Consider the following 27934-nt stretch of genomic DNA (forward strand, 5'->3'; position numbering starts at 1 on the left):
CACTCCTCCCTCCCACTGGCTCAGCATTTTGGCAGCCCCAGAGTTGGGCCTGAAATAAGTCATTCAGTCGGTTGTTGGACAATGCCCCATTCAGCCTGAGGAAGTCCAAGGGAGGGTGCGGATGGCAGTGCTTCCTAGAAAACCCATCAGACTTCCTTTTAGGACTTTCTTACAAGAGGGCAGGGAATAAGCCTTCTTGGGTCATTTCTGTAGGGTGCTAATCATCCCTCATCTGATTAACCCATCATTCACTCGCTCAGTCACTCATTAAATCATTTATTCATTCATTTCAACCACCCATCCACCTGCTCACCTATCCACTCTCTGTGGAGGGTGGACCATGTGCCAGATACTCTCCTGAGTACATGGAACTTTTAATGAACAATGTAGCGTGATAATGGACATGATCTTAGTGGGTTCATGTGATTTCCCAAAGGAAGTTTATACCTAAGTGGAGATCTGGACAAATTATCTTGTAGAATAGAGTGAGGAATGGTGCTGGTCCCTGGGAGGAGTGTCCCAGGCAGGGATGATAAGAGAAAAATCGGCGGTCAGTAGAACTGATTTGATATAAAGTATAATGTTGTGATCAGTAGAACAATTTGATATAAAGTATAAGTTGGGGTGCAATGGAGAAGGGGCTGCTGAGAAATGAGACTGGGTAGTGAGGCAGGGACCAGATCATGAATTCCTTGAAGACATGGCTGACAGAGCGTGGACTTCGGCTTGAGAGCAATTTAGAAATTAGATTCCAATTCGGCAGGACTGGAGGCAGAAAGATTAGTTTCCTGGGGTCCAGATGAGAGAGGACGATGATGTGGTTGCAGCATCTGGGTACATGGAGTGCAGGGACCATAGGAGCAGGTTGCTCAGTTCCGGCTGTTGTCCTGGCAGGAAAGTGGACACCCTAAGGCCAGTGCTCTGGCCTGGATCTGCTTGGGGACAAGGATCCTATTTCTTTCTCTTTGTCTAAGTCCACGTGGGGTCTCTCCTGGTGGGTCCCGAGAGCGTGCCTGTTGCTCCTTTGCCCTTTCCCCAGGCTTGCAAGCCTGCTGTCCTGGTCAAGAAAAACTAAGCTCCTCTGTGTCCAGCTCTTCCCCAGCCTCTGATTCCACCTCCTTCTCTCTTGGGCCCAGAGATGCCAAGTGTGGGAAGATCCAGTGTCAGGCTTCTCAGTCCCGGCCCCTGGAGTACAACGCCGTGGCCATCGACACCACCATCACCATAAACGGGAGGGAAGTCCAGTGCAGGGGCATCCACGTCTACCAAAGTACCGAGGAGGAAAATGACATGCTGGACCCAGGCCTGGTGCTGACGGGGACCAAGTGTGGCTACAACCATGTGAGTCTTTGGGCTGCAGAGGACAGTGACTGAGGAGCATGAACTCAGGAGGGAGGCTGCCTGAGCTCAAATCCCAGCCAGCCTAATATGACTGCGCTTCCACAGGCTGGCTTCTGTCAGCATCACTGTAGTCCTCATCATTAATATCATATGAGTTAAGACTAGGAGTCAGGAAAGCCTGGGGGAAATAGTGGCACCATCTCAGCGTGCAATTATTTTTTTAAAACACAGGATGCGTTTTGTATAGCACCTGGCACAAAGTAGACTGCTGTCACCATCATCATTATTTTAAAATTTAATATTAAAATTAGTGCCTATTAGCATACAATTAAGAAACTAACATATACCAGCGTATAATAATGCAAGCTGTAATAACACATATTTATTATATTATTAGATACTTATGTTATTGTTTTAACAGTATAATATTTGTTGTTTTCTCGCTAATCACAGAAGTAAAAGTTACTTAACTGCTATCCATCCCTTTGCTTTTTTTTTTTGATTTTCGAATTTTCACTGTAATGCATAACCTGATGCCGGCTGCCTTTTTGAGTCCCATAGGTCCTAGGTGCAAAGCCCCAGTCTTCTGATTGTCGAGCAGTGTCCCTTTGCTTGTTCTGACGGTTCGGTCTCCTCCTCACTGCAGATTTGCTTCGAGGGGGAGTGCAGGAACACCTCCTTCTTTGAAACCGAAGGCTGCGGGAAGAAGTGCAATGGCCACGGGGTACGTGTGCCCAGGGTTCTGGGGCTCCTCCGCTAGTGTCCCTGCTGCAGGCCCTGTGGGAGGCGGGAACTCTCCAGGGTGCTGACGCCTCTACCCGGCTCTCGCTCCAGGTCTGCAACAACAACCAGAACTGCCACTGCAGCCCGGGCTGGGCCCCACCCTACTGCAACACGCCTGGCTTTGGGGGCAGCATTGACAGCGGGCCCATGCCCCCTGAGGGTGAGTGCCTGGCCTTCCCCCCTTTAGGAGGGGATGTTGGCACCAGGGGGACAGGTGGCATGTTCCAAAGGGATAATGCATCAGCCATATTATCCTGGTTTTGTAGAGGAGGGAACAAGAAAAAGAGGGGCTGAGGGGGAGGGACAACTGAGGCTGGCAGCCTGGTGTGGGGCTCAGCTCAGTTGCTCTTCTTCTGTCTTTTCTATTGAGGAGAGTGAACCCTCTTGGAGAGAGAGGGAGATTAAGACAGACCATAGGTTACTGAATGATCTTATCCTTTTGAAGGTGGGTGTCAACCAGTCCTCCTCAGCCACTTAAAAATAATCAGGAACCTTAGGCACATTCTAGTGCTTTAGATTCCCTTGTATGAACAAAACTTAAAATGGAGAACCAGACACTCAGAAAAATGTACAGTGTTTTCCTGGAAACCTCAAAGATTCCAGCCCTTTGGTTTCCAAGCTTTTTATAACAAATTTGTATGTATGCCGAAACCGGTTTGGCTCAGTGGATAGAGCGTCGTCGATCTGTGGACTGAAGGGTCCCAGGTTCGATTCCGGTCAAGGGCATGTACCTTGGTTGCAGGCACATCCCCAGTAGGGGGTGTGCAGGAGGCAGCTGATCGATGATTCTCTCTCATCGATGTTTCTAGCTTTCTATCCCTCTCCCTTCCTCTCTGAAAAAAAATCAATAAAACATATATTTTTAAAATAAGATAAAATAAATTTGTATAAATTTAAATTAAGTAATACATTCACTGCAAATCAAATATCTGCAAATCAAATATCTGAGGAAGAATCAGGATATGTTGCTTGGAAGCCACTGCGGTGGCCCAGGCAGCGTCTGCATCTCTCACCGGGCTCTGTTCTGCCAGGCATAGGTCCCGTGCTGGCTGGTGTGTTCTCGGCCCTCTTCGTGCTGGCGGTGCTCGGGCTGATGTACTACTGCTGCAAGCAGGACAGCAGGCTGGGCCAGCTCAAGGCCTTTGCCCTTCCCTCCAAGTTGAGGCAACAGTTCAGGTATGATGGGGTGCCACGAAGGCCTTGGGGTTCCTGTGGGTCATAGCGCTTTCTGTGGTGGTGGGTCTAATTCAGGGAAAGTCAATGCAAGGTGCGTGCCACCCTGTCCCCTTGGCCATGCTCCAAGACCAGATCAGTCAGTGCTCGTCTACTTTACTCTATGTAATCACTCAGAATCCTTCTTAGCAGAATGCCCCCTACCAGTTAAATTTGAAGAGCTCTATTTTCCACCCGTCACCTAATTGATTTGCTCCCCATTTTAAAGAGCAGGAAACTGAGGCAACAGAGAAAGAATGACTAGCCCAGGACACTTACAGGGGCAGCTGGGTATCAACTCAAGACAAACACTAATTTTTTTTAAGCAGTTCATCCCTTGGGATATTGACGATGTCTAGTCTCTGTGTCCCGTATTATATGACACTTGTCCTGCAGGGGATTTTAAAGCCCTGGTCCCTCTGAATCGATGCCCTAAGAGGGATTAGTTGATGGTTGATGGCATCCTTGAGTCTTTTGGGGGGAGAAAGGTCTTAAATGGGTGAAGAGAAGGTGCTGAGGAAAACTGTGGTTTGAATAAGGCCAACTCTTATTCCCTGGAGATTCTCCGTTGGCCACATGTCTTCATACCCAGGGAGCAGGGGTTCAGGGGGACCAATCCCACTTCCTCCAGAGCAGACTTGGGGAGGATTTAGCTGTTTACTGGCCATACTCAGGTGAGAGGGAACTCAGGTACTGACCCTCGATGATCACCCCCATTCCTCCTTCCCCCAATCCTTGTTGCTAGTTGTCCCTTCAGGGTGTCTCAGAACAGTGGAACTGGACATGCCAACCCAACATTCAAGTTGCAGACCCCCCAGGGCAAGCGAAAGGTAAGGTCTCTGCACCTTGAACTTTGCTACTTTTCCTTTATCATCAGGACCCTACTGGGTTTTCCCAATAGCCTGTGTGGTTTGTGAAATTGATAATAAAAACCCCATCTGACCTCTGGGATCCCAGGGATTTAAGAAGTCACTCAATTCTCCCTCTGCCTCTGGTCTCACATGGGCTCCCCTGAGTTTTTAAGTGCACTGAGAGTTCCTTTGTCTTAGACGTTCCTTATCTTGTGCATACAGGTGATCAACACCCCTGAACCCCCACGGAAGCCTCCTGTGCCCCCTCCGGACTATCTGCAGGGCAGCTCCCCACCTGTGCCATTGCCGGCACATCTCCTCAGGCCTCCTAGGAACCCCCCTGGAGCTGGGCCCCAAGTAGAGAGGAAAGAGTCAGCCCGGAGGCCTCCCCCAACCCGGCCAATGCCCCCCGCACCAAACTGTATCCTCTCCCAGGTAAGCAGGTGCTCAGCAAAAAGCCAGGGACATTGCTTTGAAGGCCACTGGCATGGAGGGTGACTGAGGCTGGGAAGGGGTAACTCGCTAAGTCTGACTGCCTTTTCTGCGTTCTGGTAACTACAGGGTAAGAGTGAAAAGTCTGGGGAAATATGCTCCCAGGCAGCCCCTCACCTACAGAGGATTTCTTCCCTGGATGGCCTATTTTGTGACAAGTCACTACCCACCATCTTGCACCCCAAAGTAACTTCTCCCAGTTCCGCACGGTCGCCTTCCCTCTTCTAGGACTTTGCAAAGGCTGTTTTCTCTGCTGAATGCCCAGCTCCTCTTCATCCTCAGGTCCCCCCTCAGGTGCCACCTCTCCCAGGAAGCCTCCTCTGACCCCGGGAGCCTGGATGTGGCAGCCCCAGACTTCCCTCATCTTCGTAATTACCCCACCAAATGGCACCGACGGGTGCCGTCCCCCGGTCAGGAAGCCTGAGGAGGGGTGTGCCGTGACGCCTGGCTCCCGGGGGGCCTGCAGGGGGTGAGTGGGCCTGGGCCGTACTCCCACGGGTGCCCTTCGGAAGCCGAGCTGCCCTGCCCGGCTGCCTGTTTACCCGGCGCCTGTGCTCTGCAGCCACAACTGTACCTCCTGGCAGAGGTCCCTGCAGGCAGACCCAGATGTTTCCAGGGCGGCGGCCGGCCTTTCCGAGCCAAACTGTATTTTGGGTGTGACCCCACCGCGGAGCGGGGGATTTGCTTGTTTTCCTCCCGGGACTGCTTTTCTTGGGCACGGTCCAGAGGGCGTCACGGGGGCCCAGCCTTTCTCTGAACCTGGGACCAGGGTTGGCACCAGGTCTCAGGGGGCCCCTGGGACACAGGCATTGTCACCTTTTTTGGCAGAGATCAGAGCGCCGGGTTTGGTTCTCTGATAAGCTGAAACTGGGGTGGGGGCGGGGCAGAGGGGAGAAGCTGTGTGGACAGGGAGGCAGGGGAAAGACTGGCAGAGAGGGGAGGGGAGGAGATGGGAGCGCGTTAGTCTGCTGGGGCAGCCGTAGCAAACATCACAGGCCAGTGACCTAAACAACAGGAATCTGTTTTCTCACTGTCTAGAGACTACAAGTCCATGATCAAGGTATAGTAGATTTGGTTTCATCTAAGGCCTCTCCTTGGCTTCTCCCACGTCCTTCCTTCGTGCTCGTGTTTCCCACGCGTCCCTGTGTCCGATGGCCTCTGCTGAGGCCATCAGGGGGATTGAACTAAGGCCTCGTTTTTAACTTAATCGCCCCTTTAAATGCACGCTCTCCATAGACAGCTCCGTTCTGAGGTACTGGGGGTTAGGGCTGCATCATACAGATGTGAAGGGGCACCGTTTAGCCCATAACAGAGGGGGTGCAGGAGAGAAGAGGAGCAAGAAGGGAAAAAGCAGGGCAAGCAGCAGGGTGTGGAGGGGAGTACAGAGGTGTGGGAGGAGAGTCGGAGGGAACAGTCTGATGAGACAGCTGTCCCTGTGACCCCCACACTGGAGGCTTGTTGAATAAAGATGGTGTCAGCCTCACGCCAAGGCACTGACCAGGAGGGGGCGGGAGTTAATTTTAAATAAGATGGTCTGGGATGGCCTTATGGAGAAGGTGATAAAACATGAAGGTAACATAAAAGCAGAGAGAAAAGAATTCCTGTTCACTCCCCCTCATAGCCAACCGGTCATTTTCCCACTTTATTTGCACAAATGATGCACATATACATGGTCTGCGGGAAAAATTACATGTTCTCCTGGGAGAACGCCCTCCGTGCTCACACCCCATCCCTAACCTCAGTTATCAGTGTGGCCCATGTCCTTCCTGACTTCCTTCCGTACAGTTGTGTTTACCCCGGGGACGGGGGAGAGGCAGTGGTGACAGATTTTACGTGAACTCGCTGCTGCAGCGTATAGGTCGGCTCACAGTGACTCTCGGTCATCTTCCCACGTTAGCGCATCTCAGCCTACTTCATTTACCTTTTAAAGGCTGCCTCCTCAGTCACTGTATGCATGCAGTCATTTGTCTACCGATGGAAATTATGGCCATCTACAGTTTTTTTTGGCCGTCACCAACAGTGCTGGAGGGACCCGTCCTGGTCATCTCACTTTTGGGCATCTGTGCAGGTGGTTCTCTAACCTGAGGCATACGGAGTGGGAGTGCTCGATAGGAGAATGGTTCTTTCTCGTGTTCCTGGGTGCTGCCAACGTGCTCTCCAAGGCTTTTTCCTGAGTGTTAACACACAGCCGCACACAGCTTTTTACATGGCAGCGTATAGGAGAGCATGTCTGCTCTCTCACCTCACTCTGCTCCGGCATAATGGGAAAACCTTTAGAACAGGCCCCTGGGCCGTGAGTGAGGCTGCGGCTTTCTCCCCAGGACATCTCCAGGCCGCGGCCGCCTCAGAAGGCGCTCCCGGCAAACCCCGTGCCAGGCCGCAAGAACGGTGTCTCCAGGCCCGGTGGGGCCGCCATCCTGCCACCCACCGCCGCGGGCCGCCCTCAGCAGTCCTGGCCTCTGTTAGCGCCTGCCTCAAAGGTGAGTTTGCAGAAGCCCTCAAGGTCAAGCTGAAGCCAGAGGATCAGGGGGCCAAGACGGTGATTGAGAAAACACACGGAGTTCACGCTTCCTGTTGGAGGGCTGAGCTTCTGAACCAAGGCCAAGGACAGAAGCATAGTGTTTCTCGGTGCCTGTGTGACTGTCCCTTAAGCAGGGGATAGGGGTCTTTTTGTTTCACGTGGAAAGTGATGCTTAGGAGCCTGAGCTCTGAAGGCTCCACACCTGGATCTGCACCCGACTGTCTGGGTGGCTCTGAGCCTGATTCCTTTCCTGGAAAGAGGCAACAAGAAGCAGCCCCCCCCCCCCCCCCGCCCGGTCCCCCCAGTTCTGCCATGAAGGCCAAGGCCGTTCACGGATGCAGACTGCCGGCCTCTGGTCGGATGTGCACAGTGACTCCTCCTCCCCCTTCCCCGGGCTGACCTGCTCTCGGGCTGACCTGCTCTTGGGCTGCCAGGCCTGGGAGTCGGAGCACAGGGGAGGGGAGGAAGCTGGCTGACTCCCCATGTTCCCAGGGGGCCCCGGGAAATCTGTGGACTGAGCTGCAGCTTCGCGGGGAGGAAGGGAGGTGGCTTGTCAGCTCGGGGTGGGGCACCCCCGTGAGGAGTTATGTCACGGGAAGCCATTCGTCTGTCACCCATCCAACCTGTCCACGCCCCAGGGGACACCACCAGTCGCAGTTAGCTGATGCCTGTCTCCCCCCCACTCCCTCTCTTTCCACAGTTCCCTGACTACACAGCGCAGAGGGCCGGGTGGATGACTAACTCAAGAATCTAGACCTGTCTAAGGGGCTGCTCTCTTTCCCGGTACTCTGAACATCACAGCCTGGAAGAAGCCGCCTCCGAGCCCCTCCTCCCAGACACCGCATCTCCGAAAATCTCCTTGACTCGTTGCCTCCCCAGCCTCCTCGGAGGCCCGGGGGCCCCATCCTCCAACGGCATCCAAGTGTTGTTTTGTGCAATATGCAGCCTGGTGAGGAGAGGGCACCCGGAGAGGATGAATGGCAGCTTCTCCTCCAACGTCCCTTCTGCTGGCCCCTCACCGCAGCGGTGCCCAGGCCCAGGCTGTCTGCGCTGAGGAGCCCGGCTGGGAAAAGTCCCCTCAGCCCTTCAAGTCAGGACTTTGCGTGGAGGAGCCGTCCATCCTCGGCCCGTCCCATGGTGGAAGGTATGCACGGGAGCCTCCCAGTGCTTGTCTCTCTGAAGGTCCCCGGCTGGACGGAGGCTGGGCACTTACCCATCCTTTGTAGCTCCGAGACTGAGGGTCACACCGGCCGCTGCTGTGTCCCTGCCCCGGGCTCGGTGGGCGTCACAGCTTCTGGCTCTGCATCCACACGGGGAACAAATCTAGTTCCCTCCTCTGCCCTTCCGCATCCCACATCCCCTTATTTCTCGGGTCTCTCCGACTCAGACAGGTACTAGTTGTAGGCAATGTCGACAGCAGGGGCAGCACCAGGCCTCCCCTGAGCCGTAATGCCAAAGGTTTCGACTCCCGACTCATGATCATTCTTGATTGCCATTGTCTTCTGCACTTGCTTCCCCCCCCTCGCCCCCCCCCCCGCTTGGACCCGCCCTGTGTGAGGTGCTGCGGGGAGTGCACCCACAGCCATCCTGATTTCCTGGGAACCTGGTGCTTGTGTCCTGCTCGAGGGTTCGCTCCATCGGTTCTCACGGGTGTTGACCAAAGTGGACTTGGGCCCTGGCTGTTGGGGCGTGGCTTCATTTTCCATTGTGTTTTGTGACCTCAGAAGGGTGAGTGTCTCCCCCTTACTCCCTGACCTGAACCTAAGCAAGGTCCCTAGGGGCAGGGACGGCAGCGGGGACAGTGACCTAGAAAGCAGACATACTAGGAACCCCAGCCTGTGCCCAGAGCAGCCCTCTCTCTAGAGGATCTGTACCCTAAGAAGCAGCAATCGGCGTTCTCGAAGGAAGAGTGTCTGAGTTGGCGCCAACCAGGCTGTTTAGGCTCTACTTCCTTGCGTTCTCTCTGGTCACTGCCTTACCTGCCCTCACAGAGAGAACTCGGAGCAGCCTCGGACGCTGCTCAGAGGGTCCTGCCCTCCCTGGAGCAGGCAGGGAGGGCTGTGTGGTGCTCTGCACAGTCAGACCACTTGTTGCTGGAATGCTCTCTGGGAACTGCCACCCCAGGAAGGTGCTCTTGGAAACCTCAGTGCACGGAAGAGACTTGAACTCTCGCCCCTGACCCCTTACAGTTCTCTGCACACAACAGGTGCTCAATAGCTTGGGTTTGTAGGCAAGCGGGAGATTTGGGATCTGTACCTGGGGTCACACATCGGTGGGTTTAGAAGGTCTCAGGGAAATGGGGTCTCTTCCCTCAGGTAGTCATGATGTTCATGCCCCGTCTCCCTGACATGGACCCTGGTGGCCTCCCCCATAGCCAATTTCTGCCTTCCTTGCTGTCAATTAAGTCAGGGGCCACCTGTCGTTGAAGTGTGGTACTGCAAATGTCCAGGCCTCAATGCTGGATCCCAGAAATGTAAAGAACAACCCCCTGCAAAAAAAAAAAAAATCACCCCGAAAGTCACCCCTTGGCTCACAGATTCTCCTGTGGCGTGTCCAGCTTTTCTCCCTCGCGCCTGGGCAGATAGCCCTGCAGGGGCAATGCCACAGCCCTGTGGCTGCTTGAGCCTTTTGAACCTGAAGTCTACTCTCCCTGGAACCGTAGCCCAAAGAGGTCTGCATTGTTGCTTTCTTGTTTTGTTTTGCTTTGTTTTTGTTTTCCATTATTACCACCTGCATCCCATAAAATCGTACTGTGAACTGGAAGACGGTAGGATTTTTTAAAATTTGGTAGATTTTTGGCAGCCGGTTCTCTTGGCTGTTTCACTCTGGGCTCTGTGTATGGGGCCAGGAGTCGCCACTCTGGCAGGCCATGGGGGCTGCCCAGGTGCAGAACCAGCCATGCTGCGCCCCCTTTGCCACCTGTGCCCATGTGCTGCAAAGATAGATCCGGACTTGAGGAAGGAGGGGCTGTATTTGAAAGGATCACTGCAAGACTGGAAAAGGGAATATTTCAGCCAGGAGAATGCTCAGGCAAGCCGCTGCCCGGGCTGCCCGCCTCCCAGAGCTCCAGAAGAAAGGCCTTTGCTTTCGCAGGGAGGAGTGAGAGAGGTGTATTCAGGGACCATCTTGTGCTCGGCCTTTTGGGGCAGGAGCTGTATGTTGGGCTGAGGGTGGGTCCAGGTTCAGAGCCCCATGGGGAGGAGAGGAGGAGCATAGCTAAGGTTTCGTGGACTGAGTTAACCAGCGCGTTTTTCAGATGGAGCTGCGTATAAATCTTTTTTTAAAGCCAATTTAGCCTTCTGCCTGTTTTACAGCCTTGGAAATGTTTTCCTTACGAGCCTGGGAGCCATCTCTGAAATGTAAACCTCAGGGGACCTCAGGGAGACAGCGCCTGGCTCCCCGCCTGTCTGGGAGGGAGCAGCAGGCCAGGCCCGGGGCTCCAGGTGGGAACTACCTGCCGGCCTGGCTTCTCTTTGGCCTTGTTTACTTCTCCCTGTAAAAGAAGAGCCCCAGCTCTGAGACGCTTACAGGCCTCGTGGGATTGCAGTAGCCCCTGGCCTCACTGCCCTTGCTGCCTCTTGCAATAATCCTTTTGAATACAGCCTCCTTCCCCTTGCCCATGTCCAAATTCGCATTTGGCAGAGGGGATGGCAGACTTGATTATTTAAATTGGGGACCAGTTCTGCAGTCAGGGACTGTGTGAACTGCGTATATAGTATCTCTGCTGGACACCCCAGGAAGCCCACGGGTATGCCGACCAGAAAGGTGCTAAGAGGGGTTCTGCAGGATCTAAGCCAGGCGCCCCCAAAGCTCCCCTTCCCCGCATCCTCTCACACCATCCGCTGCGTGTGTGTGTGTGTGTGTGTGTGTGTGTCTGAGATCCAGGGCAATGTGAATTTTCTTTTATATGGGAGATTGTTCATAGGAAACAGATCATCTTCTCTCTCTCGTCCACCTAGTAATTGTTTACAGTATTTGTACATCTATGCAAAATACTTGAATGGGCCGTGGTGCCTTTTTCCCGTGTTTGTATTTAATTAAACTAAATTGTCATTTGAAATGTCTGGTCTGGCTATTCTTTGTTTAAACGTCCTGCTGCTCAGCCTGGAGAGGATCTGTTGCCTGAGGACTCCTCAGGAGAGCGCCCACAGAGACCACAGCCCGCAGCCTCAATGGGAGAAGCTGGAGCCGTACACAGGCCTTGGGCTGCCCCAGACCAGTCGAAGGGGCTGTTAGTGTGCACCGGACATAGGCTGGTCTAGTTTAATCAGGTTCTGGGTCAGGAAAAGTGTGAATGATCCTGGTATGAATTTAGGCAGCAGCTGAGACCCTGTTCTCACCTTAATTGCTATGGATCCTACACTTGAAAAGTCAAAGAGAGAGAACTTGCCCCTGACTATTGGGCTGGGTGGGCACGTGGGGCTGGGGTGGGGTGGGAGGTGCTTTCAGACTCCAGAGCTCATCCATTAATGCTTCCCAAACCATGAAAGGGTCCCACCCTTACTCTCTTATTGGACCCACTTCAAGTTTGAGGCTCTCTCAGACAGACAGGATCCACACAACCGTGATAGCAGGAAGCATTTACTGAGTAATTACCCAGCTGGGCTCCGTATGCTACTTTGCCTCATTTATTCTTCACAGCAGCCCTGGGAGGGTCCTTGATTCCGATCCTACTTTTGTAGTGGTGAGTTTGCCTAAGGACATCAAAGACCTCAAACACTAGGGCCCTGCCTCCTAAGGTGCCTGCTCATGAAAGCCCCCACCAAACAGCCCTGCCTGCCTAACCCCATCATCGAAGCCAACCATTGTTCAGACACAGAGCCATATGCAGGGTCAAGAATAAAGACCTGCCCAGACCTGGGTTCAGATTCTGCCTCTGCTGCTTGCTAGATGTGTGAGGGGGGGGGGGGGGGGGGGGCGGTAAGTTCCAGAGACTCCTTTTCATGCAAGTGGGACTAACTCCCGCCTCTGGGAATGCCGTGCTCATTAGCAAAGTGCCCTGCGGGAGCCCGCCCAGCTAGGGCTGGCCCAGGCTAAGTGCTCAGAAATGACATCCGTGTCGGAGCTGAACATGGGGTTCGATTAGATCTTACTCTGGGTTGAGAGCTGGTCCACAAGAGAGTTTGGGCAAAAAAAGACTATTTGGAATGGTATTGTTCCTTCGTTCAATAAAGGTTTTTATGAGTCTCAATGATGTGCTTAGGACATCCACCCGGGCCTTGGTGGTCGCTCTGTACTCCGAGGCAGTGACAGCACAGATCACAGAAGACATGAGCAGAGTAAGATCAGACTGTGCCTGGACGTTAAGACTGCAGACTTGGAGCCAAATATCAACATGGACTCTTCCTGGCTGTGTGGCCTTGGGCGATTTCTTAACCTCTGACCGAGACCCTTTCCTCACATATAAGATGAGGATAAAAAAAAATATCTGCCTCGAGGACTTAGGAGGACATAAAAAGAGAATTTACATGAAGCTCTTAGCATGCTGTAAGGGCTCAGGCTGACTGACTGTTCCCTAACCAGCCTTCCGCTGTAGGAACTTCTTGGAAGCCACAACCCTCCCGAGATCGGGACCGGCTTCCCAGCACTAGAGGGACCAGGGTAATTAATTGTTCCGTGTTTAAGAAAGGCTAAGACGCAAGTCTAAAGTAAACACACCCGAAGGTCTTTATTCTTGACCCTGCAGACCACACTCTCAGGGCCCTCAAATTACCGCTATTCCCAAGATCCAACATGCTGCATTGATTTTAGTTACAGACAGAGATCCACATTCCTTAACAACTGGGGATTTGAGGCTGGCGGTGCAGGAAGCCAGCCTGTTGGTCAACTGCACCTTGGGAGCTCCAAGGCCAGCAAGACACTGGCCTGGGCTTGGCTGCACTAGAGGGGTTAGGGTGTGTGTGTAGGGGGGGTGGTTTGGAGTGAGGGTGGGAGGTGGGGGTGAGGGGGTGGGTGGAAGGTGGTATGTAAACACAGTGCAGCAGGGAGCTCTCAGGGGAGGAGCTGCCCCAGCTCAGAGACTGAGGGTCAGCTCCTCCCTCTTTACAGACACTTGGCTCCATTCAGTAGTTCTTGTACCAACTTGCACTCTCCTGCAGCTGGAAAGCTTGAAGGGAAAGATATCAGGTATCTCCTTCTCCAGCTGCTCCTGTTTTGTGAATGCCTCTGGCCAAGTGAGGGGACCAACAACAGTCCCCAAAGCAGGTGGTGTTGGAGCATCATGACACGCTGCTTCCCAGGTGGGCAGCTCATCAGGGGAACTGGGGCTTGGTGGCAATCTGGTCGACAGCCAGATGCTCCTGTGCCAAGCCTACACCCCACTTGGTCTCTGGAGTTCAAGGCTGGTCCCAATGACCAAACCTCTAAGGCTGGAGCCCAGAAATTACCCAGAGTCCTCTCTGCCTAAGGAGTTGGTTGGGCACCAAAGTAAACACAAAAGTTAGCTCCTGGTTTCCATGGAGCCAGTGGCTGCTTCCTGCCAAATCCTGACTTTGCTCTTCACTTTCCCCATCTCCAAATATTTTGTTTCACTCCTCGACGAAAAGAAAAGTGCATCTGCTAATAGCTCGACAGGGCACGTTTAAGAGCAGTGCCATTGTCGTTCTCTGAGGCAGAAGGACACACTGGGTTTGGCCAGCAGAGCTTGGCTGCGAAGCATCTTTTGTTGTGGTTGTCTCTTTGCTTTGAGTTCTGAGATAACTGCCTGAACATCGCAATAACGGACTCCTTAGGATGTAAGGACAGAAGAGAAGGTCAGGCATGGGGGAGGAGGCAGTGGGAATGAAGATGCTGACTTCTGGACTGGAGAGTGGGGCTGGTGAAAATGTTTCCCTGAGATACCAGGTGACTTTCACAGTAAGAAGGTCAGTTGAGGTCTTACTTCTGTCTCCAAAGAAAGAGGAAGCAGCGAAAGCAGCAAGACATTTTTCCTTAGCTGTGTCTCTGGACAGGGAGGCATGGCGATGGCCCTGAGCCAGTCTTTGGGCTGAGGAATGGCGAGTTAGTCTCAGGAGAATGGCGCTGAGGATTTCCTGTCGACCAACATCTCAGGGAAGTCCTTAGACTGGGCTACATTCAACAGGTCAGATTCTGTCTTCTTCCACCCACATACAGATGGCACCCAGGAAACACGTGGGAAGGGAGTTTCAGGGGTCCCCCTGGCAGCAGTATAAGCAGGGCGCTTGGTCACTGAAGCTGTGATCCCAAGAAGTTCTGTCCCCACCACACACTGGGTACGGGTTTTCCTTCTGGAAACAGCGATGAGGTATAAATGAACATCTCAGCGAAGAGAGCCCATCGGTGACAGCTGTGCCGAATATAACTCCCCACGCCAGGAAGCCAGGTTGCACCACGGGGCTCATCCTCACTCGGGATCCCTGAGCTAAGAATGGACGATAAATACTTTGGGCTTCTCTTCTGGTGAGGAGTTCCTGGAGAGTTCTATATTGTCCACGAGGACATTCTTGTCTTCGAGTCTGATAACGGTGGGCTCGGGGGCGGGGGCGGGGGTGGGGGTTTTGTGCATGTGAGGCAAGCGTGTCTGGCTCATGTCCAGGTCTCTGAAAGCATGAAGCATGAACACGCCCAAGATGATGGTGACGAAGCCCGAGAGGGTGCCCACGATGTCCACGGCGGACATGCTGTGCCACTCCTTGAAGAGGATGATGGAGGAGGTGACCACGATGGTGGTGAAGAACACGTAGTAGATGGGGAACACCAGGGACGTGTTGAAGATGTCCAGGGCCCTGTTGAGGAAGTTGACCTGAGTGCTGAGCGAGAGGGCGAGGATGAGGGACAGGATGTAGGGGAGCGGGTGCCGCACCACGGGCAGCCCCTGGAAGAAGTTCTTGATGGTGATGCCCAGACCCTTGACGGCAGACACCGAGAAGGCCCCGATCACAGAGCAGATGACAATGTAGACGAGGATGTTCCTTTGTCCGTAGCGTGGGGCGACAACGAAGATGAGGATGAGGCAGAAGACCAGCAGCAGCACAGCAAACACGATGTACCCTTCAGAGGAGAGGGGGACAGAGAAACCCCATGGCTGTGGTTTCCTCATTTGTAAACTAAGGCTAATAATAAGACCTTCCTGGGGAGGGCGGGTGGGAAGAGATCAACCAATGAACTTGTATGCATATATGCATAACCCATGGGCATGGACAATGGGGTGGTGAGGGGGTTGGGGGATGGGAGCTAGAAGAGGCTAATGGGTGTGGGGAGGAGGACCTATGTAATACTTTCAACAATAAAGATTAAAAAAAAAAAAAAAAAAAAGACCTTCCGCAGAAAGCTTTTCTCACAGGATTAGATGAGATAATGTATGCTGTAAAACAGAATGTGTCCCCCCCAAATTCTATGTTGAAACATAATCCCCAAAGTGATGGTATTTGGGGGTGGGGCCTTTAGTCATGAGGATGGAGCCTTCATGAATCGGATTAGTATCCTTATTAAAGGACCTCAGAGAACTCCCTCGACCCCTCTGCTCATGGGACACAGTAGGAAGATGGTTTCTATGAATCCAGAAGTCAGCTTTCGGCAGACACCTTGATCATGGATTTTCCAGCCTCCAGAACCATGGGAAGTAATTGCTGTTGTTTATAAGCCAGCCAGGCTACAGTATTCTGTTATAGCAGCTACAACTGGCTAAGACAATGCCAGGGGTGGGGAACCTTTTTTCTGCCAAGCGCCATTTGGATATTTATAGCATCATTCTCAGGACATACAAAAGTATCAACTTAAAGATTAGCCTGCTCTCTTTGGTCAAACATTTCATTAACTCACCCCTAATGCTTTGGCAGGACCAGATCAAATGATTTCATGGGCCTTGTATGGCCCATGGGCTGGACGTTCCCCACCCCTGGACAATGCAGATAAAGCATTCAGCACAGTGCCTGGCACATACTAAATAAACACTGAATAAATGGGTGGATAGATATCAGGCTGGGAAACCTATAAGCACCAACCACCACCTTTCTTTAGCTTGCCTTCGCCTCCAGGTGGCAGCACCTGAGATGCTCCCAACCCAGTCAGCCCTCCCACTTGGTTCATCCCCCAGGGCTTTCCTGCTCAGGGTGGAGGGAGAAGGGGTAGTGGGCAGGCAGGGAGAGGGAGGGGAGGGGGGGAGAGGCTGGAGCCTACCTGTGTCTTTCATCTTGGCAGCCATCTCAATGACAGTGGTGACCTTCTCCTCCTCGGGGGCATGTATCACCATCACTGTGCTGCCGGTCACACAGATCACACAGCCCAGCTTCCCCAGCAGGTTCAGGCTCTCTCCCAGGAAATAGGAGGAAAGGATGGCACTGCAGGTGGGAATGGGAGGGAGCGATGAGGCAGCTGGGCCTGTGCAGCTCCCAGGAGAGAAATAGGGTCTGAGCAGGTGGTCCCCAAGAACAACAGAGGACGCACTCCTCTCTCACAGGGAAGCTTTTCGAGACTCCCCCAAAGCCCTCACTGATTGAAGGTTATGGTGTGTGCTGGTGGGACTGAGGACATGCCTGGGAGTTCCTTTCTCTCAGAGACTAGAAGTATTCCACAACAGAAGATGTGGAAGAGTCCTTCAAAGCACGTTTGTCTAATTTCCTACCCGATGAACACGTCTTTGCAAACAGATGGCTTTCAACCTTGGCTTGTATACTTCTGATGGCAAGCAGCTCACCTCTTCACAAGGCAAATGAATCCACTGTAGGCTCATTTTAATTATACACCAAAATTATGGCAATTTGTACTCATTATTCCATTTCTATTCCTTGAGCCATACAGAACAAATCTATTTCTTTTTCCTTTTTGTATGTCAATCTAAACAACCACAATAACAATTCTAGGCCTGTGTCTCAGGCCTGTGTTACATACTACGTATTACACTAGGAACTTTTTATTTATTATCTCACTAGCATCTCACAACTCCTTGAGAAGTAGCATATGTTCTCCCCATTATATATTATATATCTATTATATATATATTATATAATAGATGAGAAAACTGAGCCTCACAGAAGTTAAAATAACTTGGAGAGGTCATACAACTGGTTAGTAGCTGAGCCAGGATCTGAGTTCCAGTTCTGTCTCATTTTAAAGCCTGTGCGTTTTCCTCTAAACATCACTGCAGAGAATTCTCATGACTCCCCTGAGTCTCCTCTTCCTTTCCTTTTCTTTTGTTTTTTCCAGTTCGTGCCCTCTCTCTCTCTCTCTCTCTCTCTCTCTCTCTCTCTCTCTAAGTATTACATATAGTAGTACATATATTCCTTTCTTTTTCTGGGCAAAGTACCCCTACTTCCTTGCTGTTCCTAGATTATGTAATTTTCATCCCCCTCACATCTTCCAGATGAGCTAGCAGAGGTGACAGAAGGAGAAGTGAGGGAAATCGGGCAAGAATGATATAATTGCTAGGGCATGCTTTTGTTTCTTTACAAAGGATGTGTTTAAAGAAAAAATCTGTTTCTGACCTAGGCCTAGTTGGAGGGGATTAATGTCCAAGCTCCCATCTCTCCTCTAAAAAGACCAAAAACATTTTATCCACTCGGCCTGTTCAAGAGAGCCTGGTGCCTTTGCGTGAGCAGAGGTCACACACTGGAGGACTTCTGACCCTCCCAACTTCCCTCGGCTGGGAATTTGTAAATGAATCAGATAGGCAGTCATGGTAACACTGCTACAGCAGCCAACTATGCAAGATGAGTTACAGCTCTAGCTGTTGTTTTTGACTGTGTAAGTCTTGCAAAGCTTGTCATCAAGGAGTACGAAGCTGCGAAATCATAGATCTGGTGTGAGTGGCTAGGATCCCCCAAGGCTCCCAGGTTAAGCCAATTCAAGGCAGCTTCCAATGGGGCTGGCTACAGGACACCCCACCCCCACCCCCAGAAGAATTGTGTTTGTGGATCAGGAGGAAAGGGGCAATGGGAAGCACACACATTGAGTATCAGTTATTTGTTAAACTAGCTAATGTTTGCAAGGCAACATAGCACAGTGGCTGAGCACCCAGACTCACATTAGAGTGAGAAACTCAGCTGCTGGTGGGAAACTCAGCTCAGCCTCTTAGGACCTGCGTGACCTTGTTCATTGCTTAACCTCTCTGGGCCTCAGGTCTCTCCTACTTTTAGCAGGGATGCTGACAGGATTAAATGAGTTACTACACGGAATTCATTTAGAATATCTAGGATGTAGTAAGCCGTTCATATATGTTAGCCATGGTTCCTTTTCAATGCCAGTCTAACTATGCACTTTCTGTGCACGATCTTATTTAGTCCTTGTGGCCATGCCCTGAAGTAGGTGTTATTAGCATCCTTATTTAGCAGGTGGGGAAACAGAGGCTTAGAGAGGTTAAGTGACTTGCAGATGGTAACGTAACTGCAAAGTGGTAGAGCTACGATGAGAACTCAGGGCATGTTCACCTTGGGTTCATGCTTTTCACCTGTAAGCTTCTCCTATCGGGGAACCAAAACACTGACGAGAGACGTTTGGGCAGTTGGCAGTGGAAACCCTTCCCATGGGGTTGGACTTGGCCTTCCCCTCCATTGCCTGGTGAGATGAGGAGATGCTAGAGCCACTGGCAGCAAGCAATAACAGGAACCAGAGCTCTGAACAGCATAATGCCTCCTGTGGGACCTAGGACCGATCCACGTCCCTCATTGCCAGTGGCAGTTGACTCCACTTGGCAATTCCAGACCTCAACAAACTGAAAATAGAAAAGAGCCGGGGAAAGCAAGAGAGGTGACAATAACCTGATGAGGACACTCAGCGCTCCCAGAGGTGTGATGACTGTCGCAGGAGCGAATGCGTAGGCCCCGAAGTTGGCGATTTCTCCAGCAGCCACTAGGAAATGAAGGGAGAAAAGAGGCTCCAATGCTCCATCTCCAGCCCAAATGAATGTGGGTGGAGACGGCTTCATTCAATGTTGGGCCATTCACAGAACCCCAGACTAGCAGCCCTTAAAGTCCGGATCCTCGTGCTCTCTCCCTGGAGAATCTGATCAGAAGGCGAGGCCCAGGTCATCCTGATCAAATCTTCCCATGCTAAAGATGGGGAAGCGAGGCCCGGAGTTCAAAGTCACATGACATGGTTGTGAGCAGACATGATCTTATTGAGGTCTTTTGGCTTCTAGTCCAGGCATAGTTAAGTGTGTCTCAAGGACTGCCAATATGTGCTCTGTATCTTTAAGATAAGTTGTTTAAAAAAAAAGTATTTTATTGATTTTTTGCAGAGAGGCAGGGAGAGGGACAGAGAGCCAGAAACATCGATGAGAGAGAAACATCGACCAGCTGCCTACCGGGGATGTGCCTGCAACCAATGTATATGCCCTTGACCAGAATCGAACCTCGGACCCTTCAGTCCGCAGACCGACGCTCTATCCACTGAGCCAAACCGGTTTTAGCAAGATAAGTTTTAAAAAGTGTTAATTATCAAGTAAAGAAACAGTTACAGTTATTAATTCTCCAGGTACCAACTGGTCCAGAGTCATCTTTCCCAGAGGGACTGTGGGCGGTTTACAACAGAGAGGCGGGTGGTTAGAAAGCCTGACATTCTCAAAGGGCCCCATTCTCCCCCGCTTGCAGACTCCTGCCTGCCTCTTCTGTCTCTGCTGGAAGAGAATGATGGGTCTGCCCTTTGAAAGCAGATGATAAATGGGATAGCTCCAGCTAGGACTGGAATCAAAACTCGACGTGGGGAGACGTGGGGAATTATAAATGGAAAGCTGGCTAATTTCCCATCTGAAAGAATTAGGGCTTAAAAGCCAGAGAGGGTGGGTGGAACAGTGTGAATGTGAAAATTTGGGCAAACCTTAAGTGGCAGGCCAGCCTGTGCTAAGTGAACCCACAGATTACCTGTGGAATGGAGGAACTGGCTCAGGAGCACCAGCTTCTGTTATAGAGAAGTCCAAGAGACGCCAACAGACAATGATATCCCCCTACATTTCAGGGGAGGTTGAGAAATTGCTCTTTTATCATGACCAGCTCTGTACAAACCTCTCTGGGAACAGATGCTTCATGGATGAAAAATCGACTTATGGTTGAGAACGTGATCTGAGATGCAGGTAAGCTGTTCTATTATACCTGCAAAGACTCTCAGGCTTCCCCCTGAAAACCTGGGCCTCACATTCAAACTTCGCTCACTGGAGACAGAAGCGTCCCCTCCACCCTTCCTTTCACCTCTGCCTCTGCCATCAGTAGGTCACTGTCATTGGTAGCAAAGCCCCCACTTACTGGTGAGAAACCCGGCCCACCACATGGAGTCCTTCAGGTAGCCATAGCCTCCGTCCACTGCAGAAAGAAAGGGACACAGAGTTAGAGCTTGGCCACACTTTCTCCGGCACCGTTTCTATCTCTGCCTTCGCGCCACAATCTGAGGTACAATGTGTGTTAGCTGTGGTTAGTCCTCCGGGCTTGCTTCTGGGCCCTTTCCTCGTGAGTTCACCCATTCCCCAAATTTTAAATACTGACTCTGTGCTAGTGTCCCTATTTCATGTACTATGTGCCCCGATCCTTCCTTCTGAGCCCAGATGTATATCCAGTTGCTTATTTGACATCTCTTGGATCTCTCAAAGGCATCTCAAACTCTGACCTAAATGGAACTCTTGATTTTACCTGCTCCCCATCCATCCACCAAATGAAACTCAGTAACTGGCACCTCCATATACCTAGTTGCTGAAGCTGGAAACCAGACTTTACCCTTGACTCCTCCCACCCCTCCACCTTCTGCATCCAGTCCATCCTGCTGATTCTGCCTCCAAAAAGCATCTTACATGTGTCCTCTCCATGGCCACCACCCAACTGCAAGGACTATCATCACCTCTGGGCTGGGTTGAGGCAGTAGCCTCTTCTGGTTCTTCTTTTATCCCATTATAATCCATTCCTTTCATCGCAGCCAGTGGTCTCTGACTTAGTCTTTCTCAGCTTATAGCTGGCCAATGGCTTCCAAATACTCTTAGGGTAAAGACTACGAACAAGTTCATAGTTTTGACCCTGCTCACCTCTCCCAAGGTATCTGCCACACTTCTTACTACAATCTAGCTGCTCAGGCGCTATTTTAGTTCTTCAAAAATGATGAGTTATATATATATATATATATCAGAGAGCAAGGGAGAAGAGATAGAAACATAAATGATGAGAGAGGAGAGAGAATCATTGATCCGCTGCCTCCTGCACACCCCCTACTGGAGACAGAGCCCACAACCCGGGCATGTGCCCTGACCAGGAATCGAATTGCATGACCTCTTAGTTCATATGTCAAGGCTAAACCACTGAGCCACACCTGCCGGACTCACCCTTAAGACCTTTGCACATGCTTTTCTGTGTTCGGAATAGTCTCCTTAAGGATATTTGCCTGAATCTACCCCCACTCTATAGGTCTCTATAGGTCTCTATAGAGTGGGTGTAGATTCAGGCAAATATCCTGATATAGTGATGCTGCCTCTGAGACCTTTCTCCCTTGGAACCTTCTATCATCTCACCCAGCTCTTCTTACGTGTATCATCTATAATGTGAATCCATCTATTTATTTCTGGCATTTCTCCCACTAAAATGGAATTGTGTCTGCTTTGCTCACATGGTGGGCACAGAGCCTGATCCATAGTCAATACTCAATAATATTAGCCATGATGATGATAATGGCTGGGTTAAAGATGGTTCTGTGAAGATCCAAAATTGCATGTCACTTTTTGTACATTCCCATTTCTCTAAGGTCTGTAGGTTCCTAAAGGAGTTAAAATCTTTCTCTCACACACACAAAAAGAGTTAACAGCTCTGAAAGCATTTTACTCTAAGGTTTGAAATCTCAGAAGATATTAAAATAGCAGAAAATTAAATTGAACATGTCCCAACTTGATTACATCATCTTTTCACAAACCTGCTCCTCCTGCATTATTCATCTCTCAAAACAGCACCCTCATCTTCCCAGTTGCTCAAACCATAAAGCTGTGTCATCCTTGACTCGTGTTCTTACATCAAACCCAGTAAGTTCTACCTTCAAAACTGGACTCCACCACTTGTCTCCATTCCAACAGCTCTCTCTCAGGCCCAGACAAAGTTCTGCTGTCTCTCTCCCCTAGTTGGTCTTCCAACTTATCCCTAATTCATTCTCTACCCAGCCACCAGGAATCATCTCACACCATAAATTTCAGTCACTTACAATCACGCTCAAATTCTGAAGCCCAGTTTACTCAACCCGTCATGATCTGGCCCCAACACCATCTCTTCCCTGGCCACGCTCCAGCCATCCTGAACTACATTCAGTTTCTAACACCACTCATGCTCTCACCTCTGAGCCTTTGCACATGCTGTTCTTTCTGCCTGGAACACTACATCCTCCTCCCCACCTCACCTGGTTATCACCTCATTATTTAGGTCTCAGCTTCTGAATTGCTTCTCCAGAAAACCTCCCCTAACTTCCAAAGCCAGGGCTTTACATGTTCCTCCAAAATATTGCCATAGCCTCCTGTTTTCCCCATGACAGCACTTCACACACAATGGAACAACTGCCTACTGTCATGCCTGTCTCTCCCACCAGATTCAATGCCCCAGGCACTGGGTCCCATGTCCAACGTGGCACCTGGCACACAGCAGGTACACAGCGAATGATGATTAAATAAGGACATGCTTGTACACGTGATGCCATTTCTCAAGAAATGTTTCATGGGTGCATGTCTTATTTTCCAAAATTGTGGACAGAGATTCCACAATTTTGTGTAGCCCATAAAAAGGGTCAATATGCTAGCAACTGAGGACACAGTAGTGTCTGACATTGTTCCAGACAGAGGTACTTGTAGTCTCCTTTTGTAGGGAAGTTGTGACTCGTCTATGATGACACAGCTGATAAGAAATAAAACTGGGCCGAAACCGGTTTGGCTCAATGGATAGAGCGTCGGCTTGGGGACTGAAGGGACCCAGGTTTGATTCCGGTCAAGGGCATGTACCTTGGTTGTGGGCATATCCCCAGTGGGGGGTGTGCAAGAGGCAGCTGATCGATGATGACTCTCTCTCATCGATGTTTCTAACTCTCTATCTCTCTCCCTTTCTCTCTTTACAAAGTCAATAAAATATATTTTTTTTTAAAAAAAGAAAGAAATAAAACTGGGACTAGACTTGGGGTTTCTGATTCTTGGCCCTGAGACCCTTCCCTCTCTTCACCCCAGTTAAGTGATCATGAGGATGTCAGGATATATTGGACTGGATTCCCAATGGGGTTGACAGTGAGCCTTTTGCACCCTTCCAGGCCAGGCTCTCAAACTGCTGCAGTGAAGGGAGGTTCACGTGGCTGTCTGAGGGTTCAGCTGCTCAGCACCTCATCTCTACCTCCCCTTCCCCCCCGCCCCAGGAGCCTACCAGCCCGAGTGGCCCCCGAGGCCACCAGACGCTGGAGGCCTTTCTTCTTGAGGATAACGCTGCTGCCGATTAGGAAGCTGGACAGGAAGGCCAGACCCAGGCCGACGTAGAAGCTGTAGTACTTCGTGAATTTCTCATGCCAACTGATAGAGGTGACATTGCTGGGCGCCTGGGGGTTGAGGTCACCGATGATCTGGCACAGGACTTGCTGGGAGGAGCAGTATAGGGTGATCAGGGAGCCTAGGCGGGAAGACCAGGGTGAGAGACATCAGCATGCTTTAAAAATATTAGAATCAGACCCCAAGCTTCAACCATGGCAGGACTCCATCCGCACCCTGCCCCCCACACCACCACCAACAACCTAAAAATAGCAGTTAGCATTCAATAGAGCTTACTCCAGGCTTGCATGAACTCATCAGATTCTTTTTTTTTTTTTTTAATATATTTTATTGATTTTTTACAGAGAGGAGGAGAGAGGGATAGAGAGCTAGAAACGTCGATGAGAGAGAAACATCCACCAGCTGCCTCCTGCACACCCCCCATTGGGGACATGCCTGCAACCAATGTACATGCTCTTGACCGGAATTGAACCTGGGACCTTTCAGTCCGCAGACCGACGCTCTACCACTGTGCCAAACCGGTTTCGGCTCACCAGATTCTTATAACCACCTGTCATGTAAGTGCTGTCTTTCAATCCCATTTCACAGACACGGATTTCACAGACACCTCGCCTACGACCACAGGTGGACTCCCGAACTCCAGCAGCAGGCCACTCAGCTCTTCTGGACCAAACAACAGGCAGGGTCCCGAGCTCTCCTTGAGTCCGATCTCCCACCTCCACAGGAATCCCCTCCCAGCCTCCGGGCCTCCAACAGCTGAGGATCACACAGGGGTTCTCCCTCCGGAGACCTCCTCACTTACATCTCCCCAACAGCCACAATGGAGACCCTGACAGGTAACATGAGGCAGTGAGGTTAGAGATCCCATAGCCCTTTTTAGGCCCGAGGATGATGAAATATAAGTGTTCAGTTTGTTACAACTGACCAGTCCCGGGCCTGACTTCTGAGACCTCCCGTGCTTGTGGCCAGAGGCTGGGGATTATTTTCAGGCCTCAGAGGGACCAGTGTCTCTCTCAGATTCTGATTGTATTTTGCTTTCTTTCTTTTTTTTCTTTTTTTTTCTTTTTCTAAAAAAATATTTTATTGATTTTTTACAGAGAAGAAGAGAGAGAGGGATAGAAAGTTAGAAACATCGATGAGAGAGAACCATCGATCAGCTGCCTCTTGCAACCCCCTATTGGGGATGTGCCCACAACCAAGGTACATGCCCTTGACTGGAATCAAACCTGGGACCCTTCAGTCTGCAGGCTGATGCTCTATCCACTGAGCCAAACTGGTCTCAGCTGTATTTTGCTTTCTAAGTCCTAGTCTGTGAGTCTGAATCTGCCCTCATGCCCCAGAGCCCTCTGCTGGCCCTTCTGGCACCAACACGGAGGACAACAGGACAAACTTGGGCCTGAGGGGGCAGACACTTAGTCAAAAAGCTAAGCCGTCCAAGTTCAAGGAACAGGACAAAGCATAGCCAATGGTCCTCCATGTGGGCCTCTGCTCCCGGGCTTTCCATGGACCTTCCCATCATGAAAATGGCACAGTTATATGTCCAGGGTTTTAGCTGGAGAAATTGGGACCCTGATAAGTTCGGCAACCTGCCTAAGGCTACATTGCTGGAAACTGGTGAAGCCAGAACTGGACCCCAAACCTACCTATTGCCAAAACCCATACTCTCAGCCACCACCAACCCTTAACACAGGGAGCAGGGGGGATGGTGGTGTTCCATTTGGCCTCTGGAGGGTTATTTAAAAATATGAATTTGTTACCAACGTTTAAAAACCAGGAGATTTCGCATGGAAATGCAGCTCTTAGTTACCTTATGGGGCAGACCTTCCCACTGTAACAATTGGCTGCCACAGAGCATTGCTGTCCCCCTAAACGGGACATGCTCTTTGCCATGCCCCAGAGTCCATACCAGGCTTCCTACTGTCATTTTTAAAAATTCTTTGTTTGTTTGTTTGTTTATTTATTTATTTATTTTTATGTAGTCAGCCCTTGTAGGCTTTTGAATTTGTGACCTCTGGTGGCAGGTCTTTTTCTAACTGTGTGTCATAAAGACCTGTATCCTGTGTCAAGGATGTAAGCCTGGACCCAGCTTGCAATAATTCAAAGTCAAGCAGCTCTGGCTGTGGAATACGCAGCCCCCAGAGTGGCCTCTCAGTGGAACTAAACAAGAGCAATGTTGGCCTTTCTTCCTTGGCACAGAAGCATGGGCCAGCCGAGCTGGAACAGTCCTCAGAAGGCACCTGTCCAGCCCCCTTTCAGCCGGGGAAACTGAGGCCCCGAGAAGGGAAGTACTAACTTGTGTCACCCACCCAGGAGCAGCGGGCTGTGGAACCCACCAGCGGATACCTACGTGTCCTTTACAGTGGGCGACCTGTCTGACATCAGTGTCACAATCGAGAGAAGATGAGACCATTAGAAGTCATCTCTCTGCCCCTAATCAAACTCGTTCTGATTGCTCACTCCTGTTCCTCAAGAGTCAAGCCTGGGAGTTCCCTGGGCCCAGGAAATGAGCCAGAGCCTGGGAGGACGTGGGCCAAGGAAGGCGACTCCCAAGGGGAAGGACAAGCCCATCCCCATGCCAGCCCTTGCCCTCCTGACGGTGTACCGCCAGCAGGTGGAACCAAAGGGCCCGCTGTGGGCTTGGCTGTTTTGGAGAGGCCTGAAGCCCCCAGGGGCACAGCACCCTACATATGGAGTCAAGTCCTCCCGTAGGGATAACAGGAAAAAGAGAGAGGGCTGAGGGCCAAAGGCAACCCAGTTCTGGGAAGGATGCCATCGGACAGGCAGGTGTTGGGCCCCAGCATTCCTGCTTCTCTTCCAGGACACACCGGGGCTGGGAACGTGTTCTTCCCCAGGGCAAGGAGAGGCTGAAAATGAACGACCTGGTTGGTCAGGAAACCAGAGCCAGCCAACACCCAAACAGGCTGGCTTTGACAGCTTCACTGGAGAGAGAAGTTAGGACAACAGGGGAATCCCACAGCTCAGACAGGTGAGAAAGCAGAGACATAGCAAGAACGATTTGAGCACAGTGGTGGGAGTATGGGTTTCAGAATCCAAGAACCCTCATTCCATATTCCATTCTCCACTGTATTACCCCGAGTTCTCAGACTTTCCAGAGCAGCGGAATCTCTGTCTCCAGACAGTAAGGCAACCCTATCTACCTGTCTTCCAGGGTTGTGTTAGGAGTTAAGCCGTAAGAAGTCGATGTAAAGCCAAGGGTCTTGCCTTATGGCTTGTTCTTTCCCCCCTTTTCCTAAAAGGTGTGTGTGGGTTTCGGGGGGGTGCCCTCACCTGTTTTTAATGGGCTCCAGGGAGACAGCCAGACGCGGGCAGGTACTAAAGTCTGAAGCAGGTATTACATGAAAAGAAACCTGGGATCCCACACCTCTAGATCGACCTATCGCAATCAGTGCCTGCTTCCCCCTCCTCCCTACCCCATTTGTCCCCCTTTTTCCCCTTGTCCCTTCAGCTACCCAGCTCCCAAGATGGGGGAAGCCAACCAGAACCTTCCCAAAGTAGGTTTGAGAACTGGGTGGGAGACAACTCGTACTGACCTCCCCCACCCCCAATCCCCTCCCCATACCCACCCCACCTCCACCTATATCACCCCTCGGTTTTGGGCGCCCCTGGCAGGAGAGGATGTGAAGGAAAGGAGCGCGGAATGGAAGGCGCGCAGTCCCTTGGGTTCCCCCTATCCCGCCACCCAGCCCCTTCTTGGTCCTGTACCCACCGTTCTCGCAGCTGGCATAGCTGGCATTGCCGGCGGGCGGCTCCATGGGCGCCGGGCGCCCGGGCTCCGGAGCAGGTGGCTGAGACTCGTCCCGGGCGGGCGTGCGAGAAGCCGCCCGGGTCGGACCCGGGGGCAGGGAGAATGACGCGCCCCAGAAGGGGAGGGTCCCCGGGGAGGCGTCACCCAGGGGCTTGGGCAACTCTAAGGCCGGGGGGGGGGGGGGGGGGGTGGGGGGGTGGGGGGGTACCCCCCGCCTCCTGCACTCGAGCGGCCACAGAGGGGCGCACGCCCTCTGGGGGGGCGGACGAGAGGGAGTCACCGCCCCTCGCCCAGCGCAGGCGGCCGGGGGCGGGTCCCTGGGCGCCTCCACCCTCCGAAGCTGGGGCGGGCACCCAGCTCCCTCTCCGGGGACAGCGCTGATGGGCCCCAGGACGGTGGCGGGAGAGAGGGCAGTTTTCCTGCCACGGTGGAAGTGGGGGATGGGAGGGGACACGGGTGCCAGCTGGGGCCCTCTCGAGCCACCCCCCACAACCCTGATTTTTTTCCTTCCTTCCTGCCTTTCTGACTTCCTACCTCCC

General features: G+C 51.7%; 2 protein-coding genes and 1 long non-coding RNA gene across 5 annotated transcripts in view; 1 reads left to right on the plus strand and 2 right to left on the minus strand.

The window, feature by feature from the left end:
• ADAM19 (ADAM metallopeptidase domain 19) overlaps window positions 1-11260 on the plus strand; it is a 74807-nt gene extending 63547 nt beyond the window's left edge. The window contains exons 16-23 of the mRNA XM_036425026.2: window positions 1137-1341; window positions 1988-2065; window positions 2176-2284; window positions 3156-3300; window positions 4082-4166; window positions 4410-4622; window positions 7001-7159; window positions 7901-11260. Of these exons, the coding sequence (XP_036280919.1) occupies window positions 1137-1341; window positions 1988-2065; window positions 2176-2284; window positions 3156-3300; window positions 4082-4166; window positions 4410-4622; window positions 7001-7159; window positions 7901-7954 (1048 nt within the window). The 3' untranslated portion in view covers window positions 7955-11260. The remainder of the gene's footprint in view (window positions 1-1136; window positions 1342-1987; window positions 2066-2175; window positions 2285-3155; window positions 3301-4081; window positions 4167-4409; window positions 4623-7000; window positions 7160-7900) is intronic.
• On the minus strand, window positions 8-27651 carry NIPAL4 (NIPA like domain containing 4). 3 transcript variants are annotated; one of them, XM_045576829.1, is made up of 8 exons: window positions 27357-27565; window positions 23511-23750; window positions 20394-20450; window positions 18915-19005; window positions 16339-16499; window positions 14003-15210; window positions 9388-9393; window positions 8-19 (listed from the first exon to the last, which is right to left on the minus strand). In XM_045576829.1, the coding sequence occupies exons 1-6, from the start codon at window positions 27400-27402 to the stop codon at window positions 14582-14584; spliced, it is 1224 nt and encodes a 407-aa protein (XP_045432785.1). In that variant the 5' UTR covers window positions 27403-27565; the 3' UTR covers window positions 8-19; window positions 9388-9393; window positions 14003-14581. The 3 variants fall into 3 exon arrangements, with proteins under 3 accessions (XP_045432785.1, XP_036280924.1, XP_036280923.1); XM_036425031.2 differs by lacking the exons at window positions 8-19; window positions 9388-9393 and adding an exon at window positions 27603-27651 and having other exon boundaries at window positions 14582-15210; window positions 27357-27570; XM_036425030.2 differs by lacking the exons at window positions 8-19; window positions 9388-9393; window positions 20394-20450 and having other exon boundaries at window positions 14582-15210.
• Window positions 21924-23504, minus strand: LOC118711727. The gene is made up of 2 exons (XR_004985813.2): window positions 23260-23504; window positions 21924-23013 (listed from the first exon to the last, which is right to left on the minus strand). It is a non-coding gene; the product is annotated as an uncharacterized LOC118711727 (long non-coding RNA).
• Window positions 27652-27934: the final 283 nt, after the last annotated feature.

Source organism: Pipistrellus kuhlii, unplaced genomic scaffold, assembly GCF_014108245.1.
Source record: "Pipistrellus kuhlii isolate mPipKuh1 unplaced genomic scaffold, mPipKuh1.p scaffold_m20_p_8, whole genome shotgun sequence".
In the NCBI taxonomy this organism is placed as follows: Eukaryota; Metazoa; Chordata; class Mammalia; order Chiroptera; family Vespertilionidae; genus Pipistrellus; species Pipistrellus kuhlii.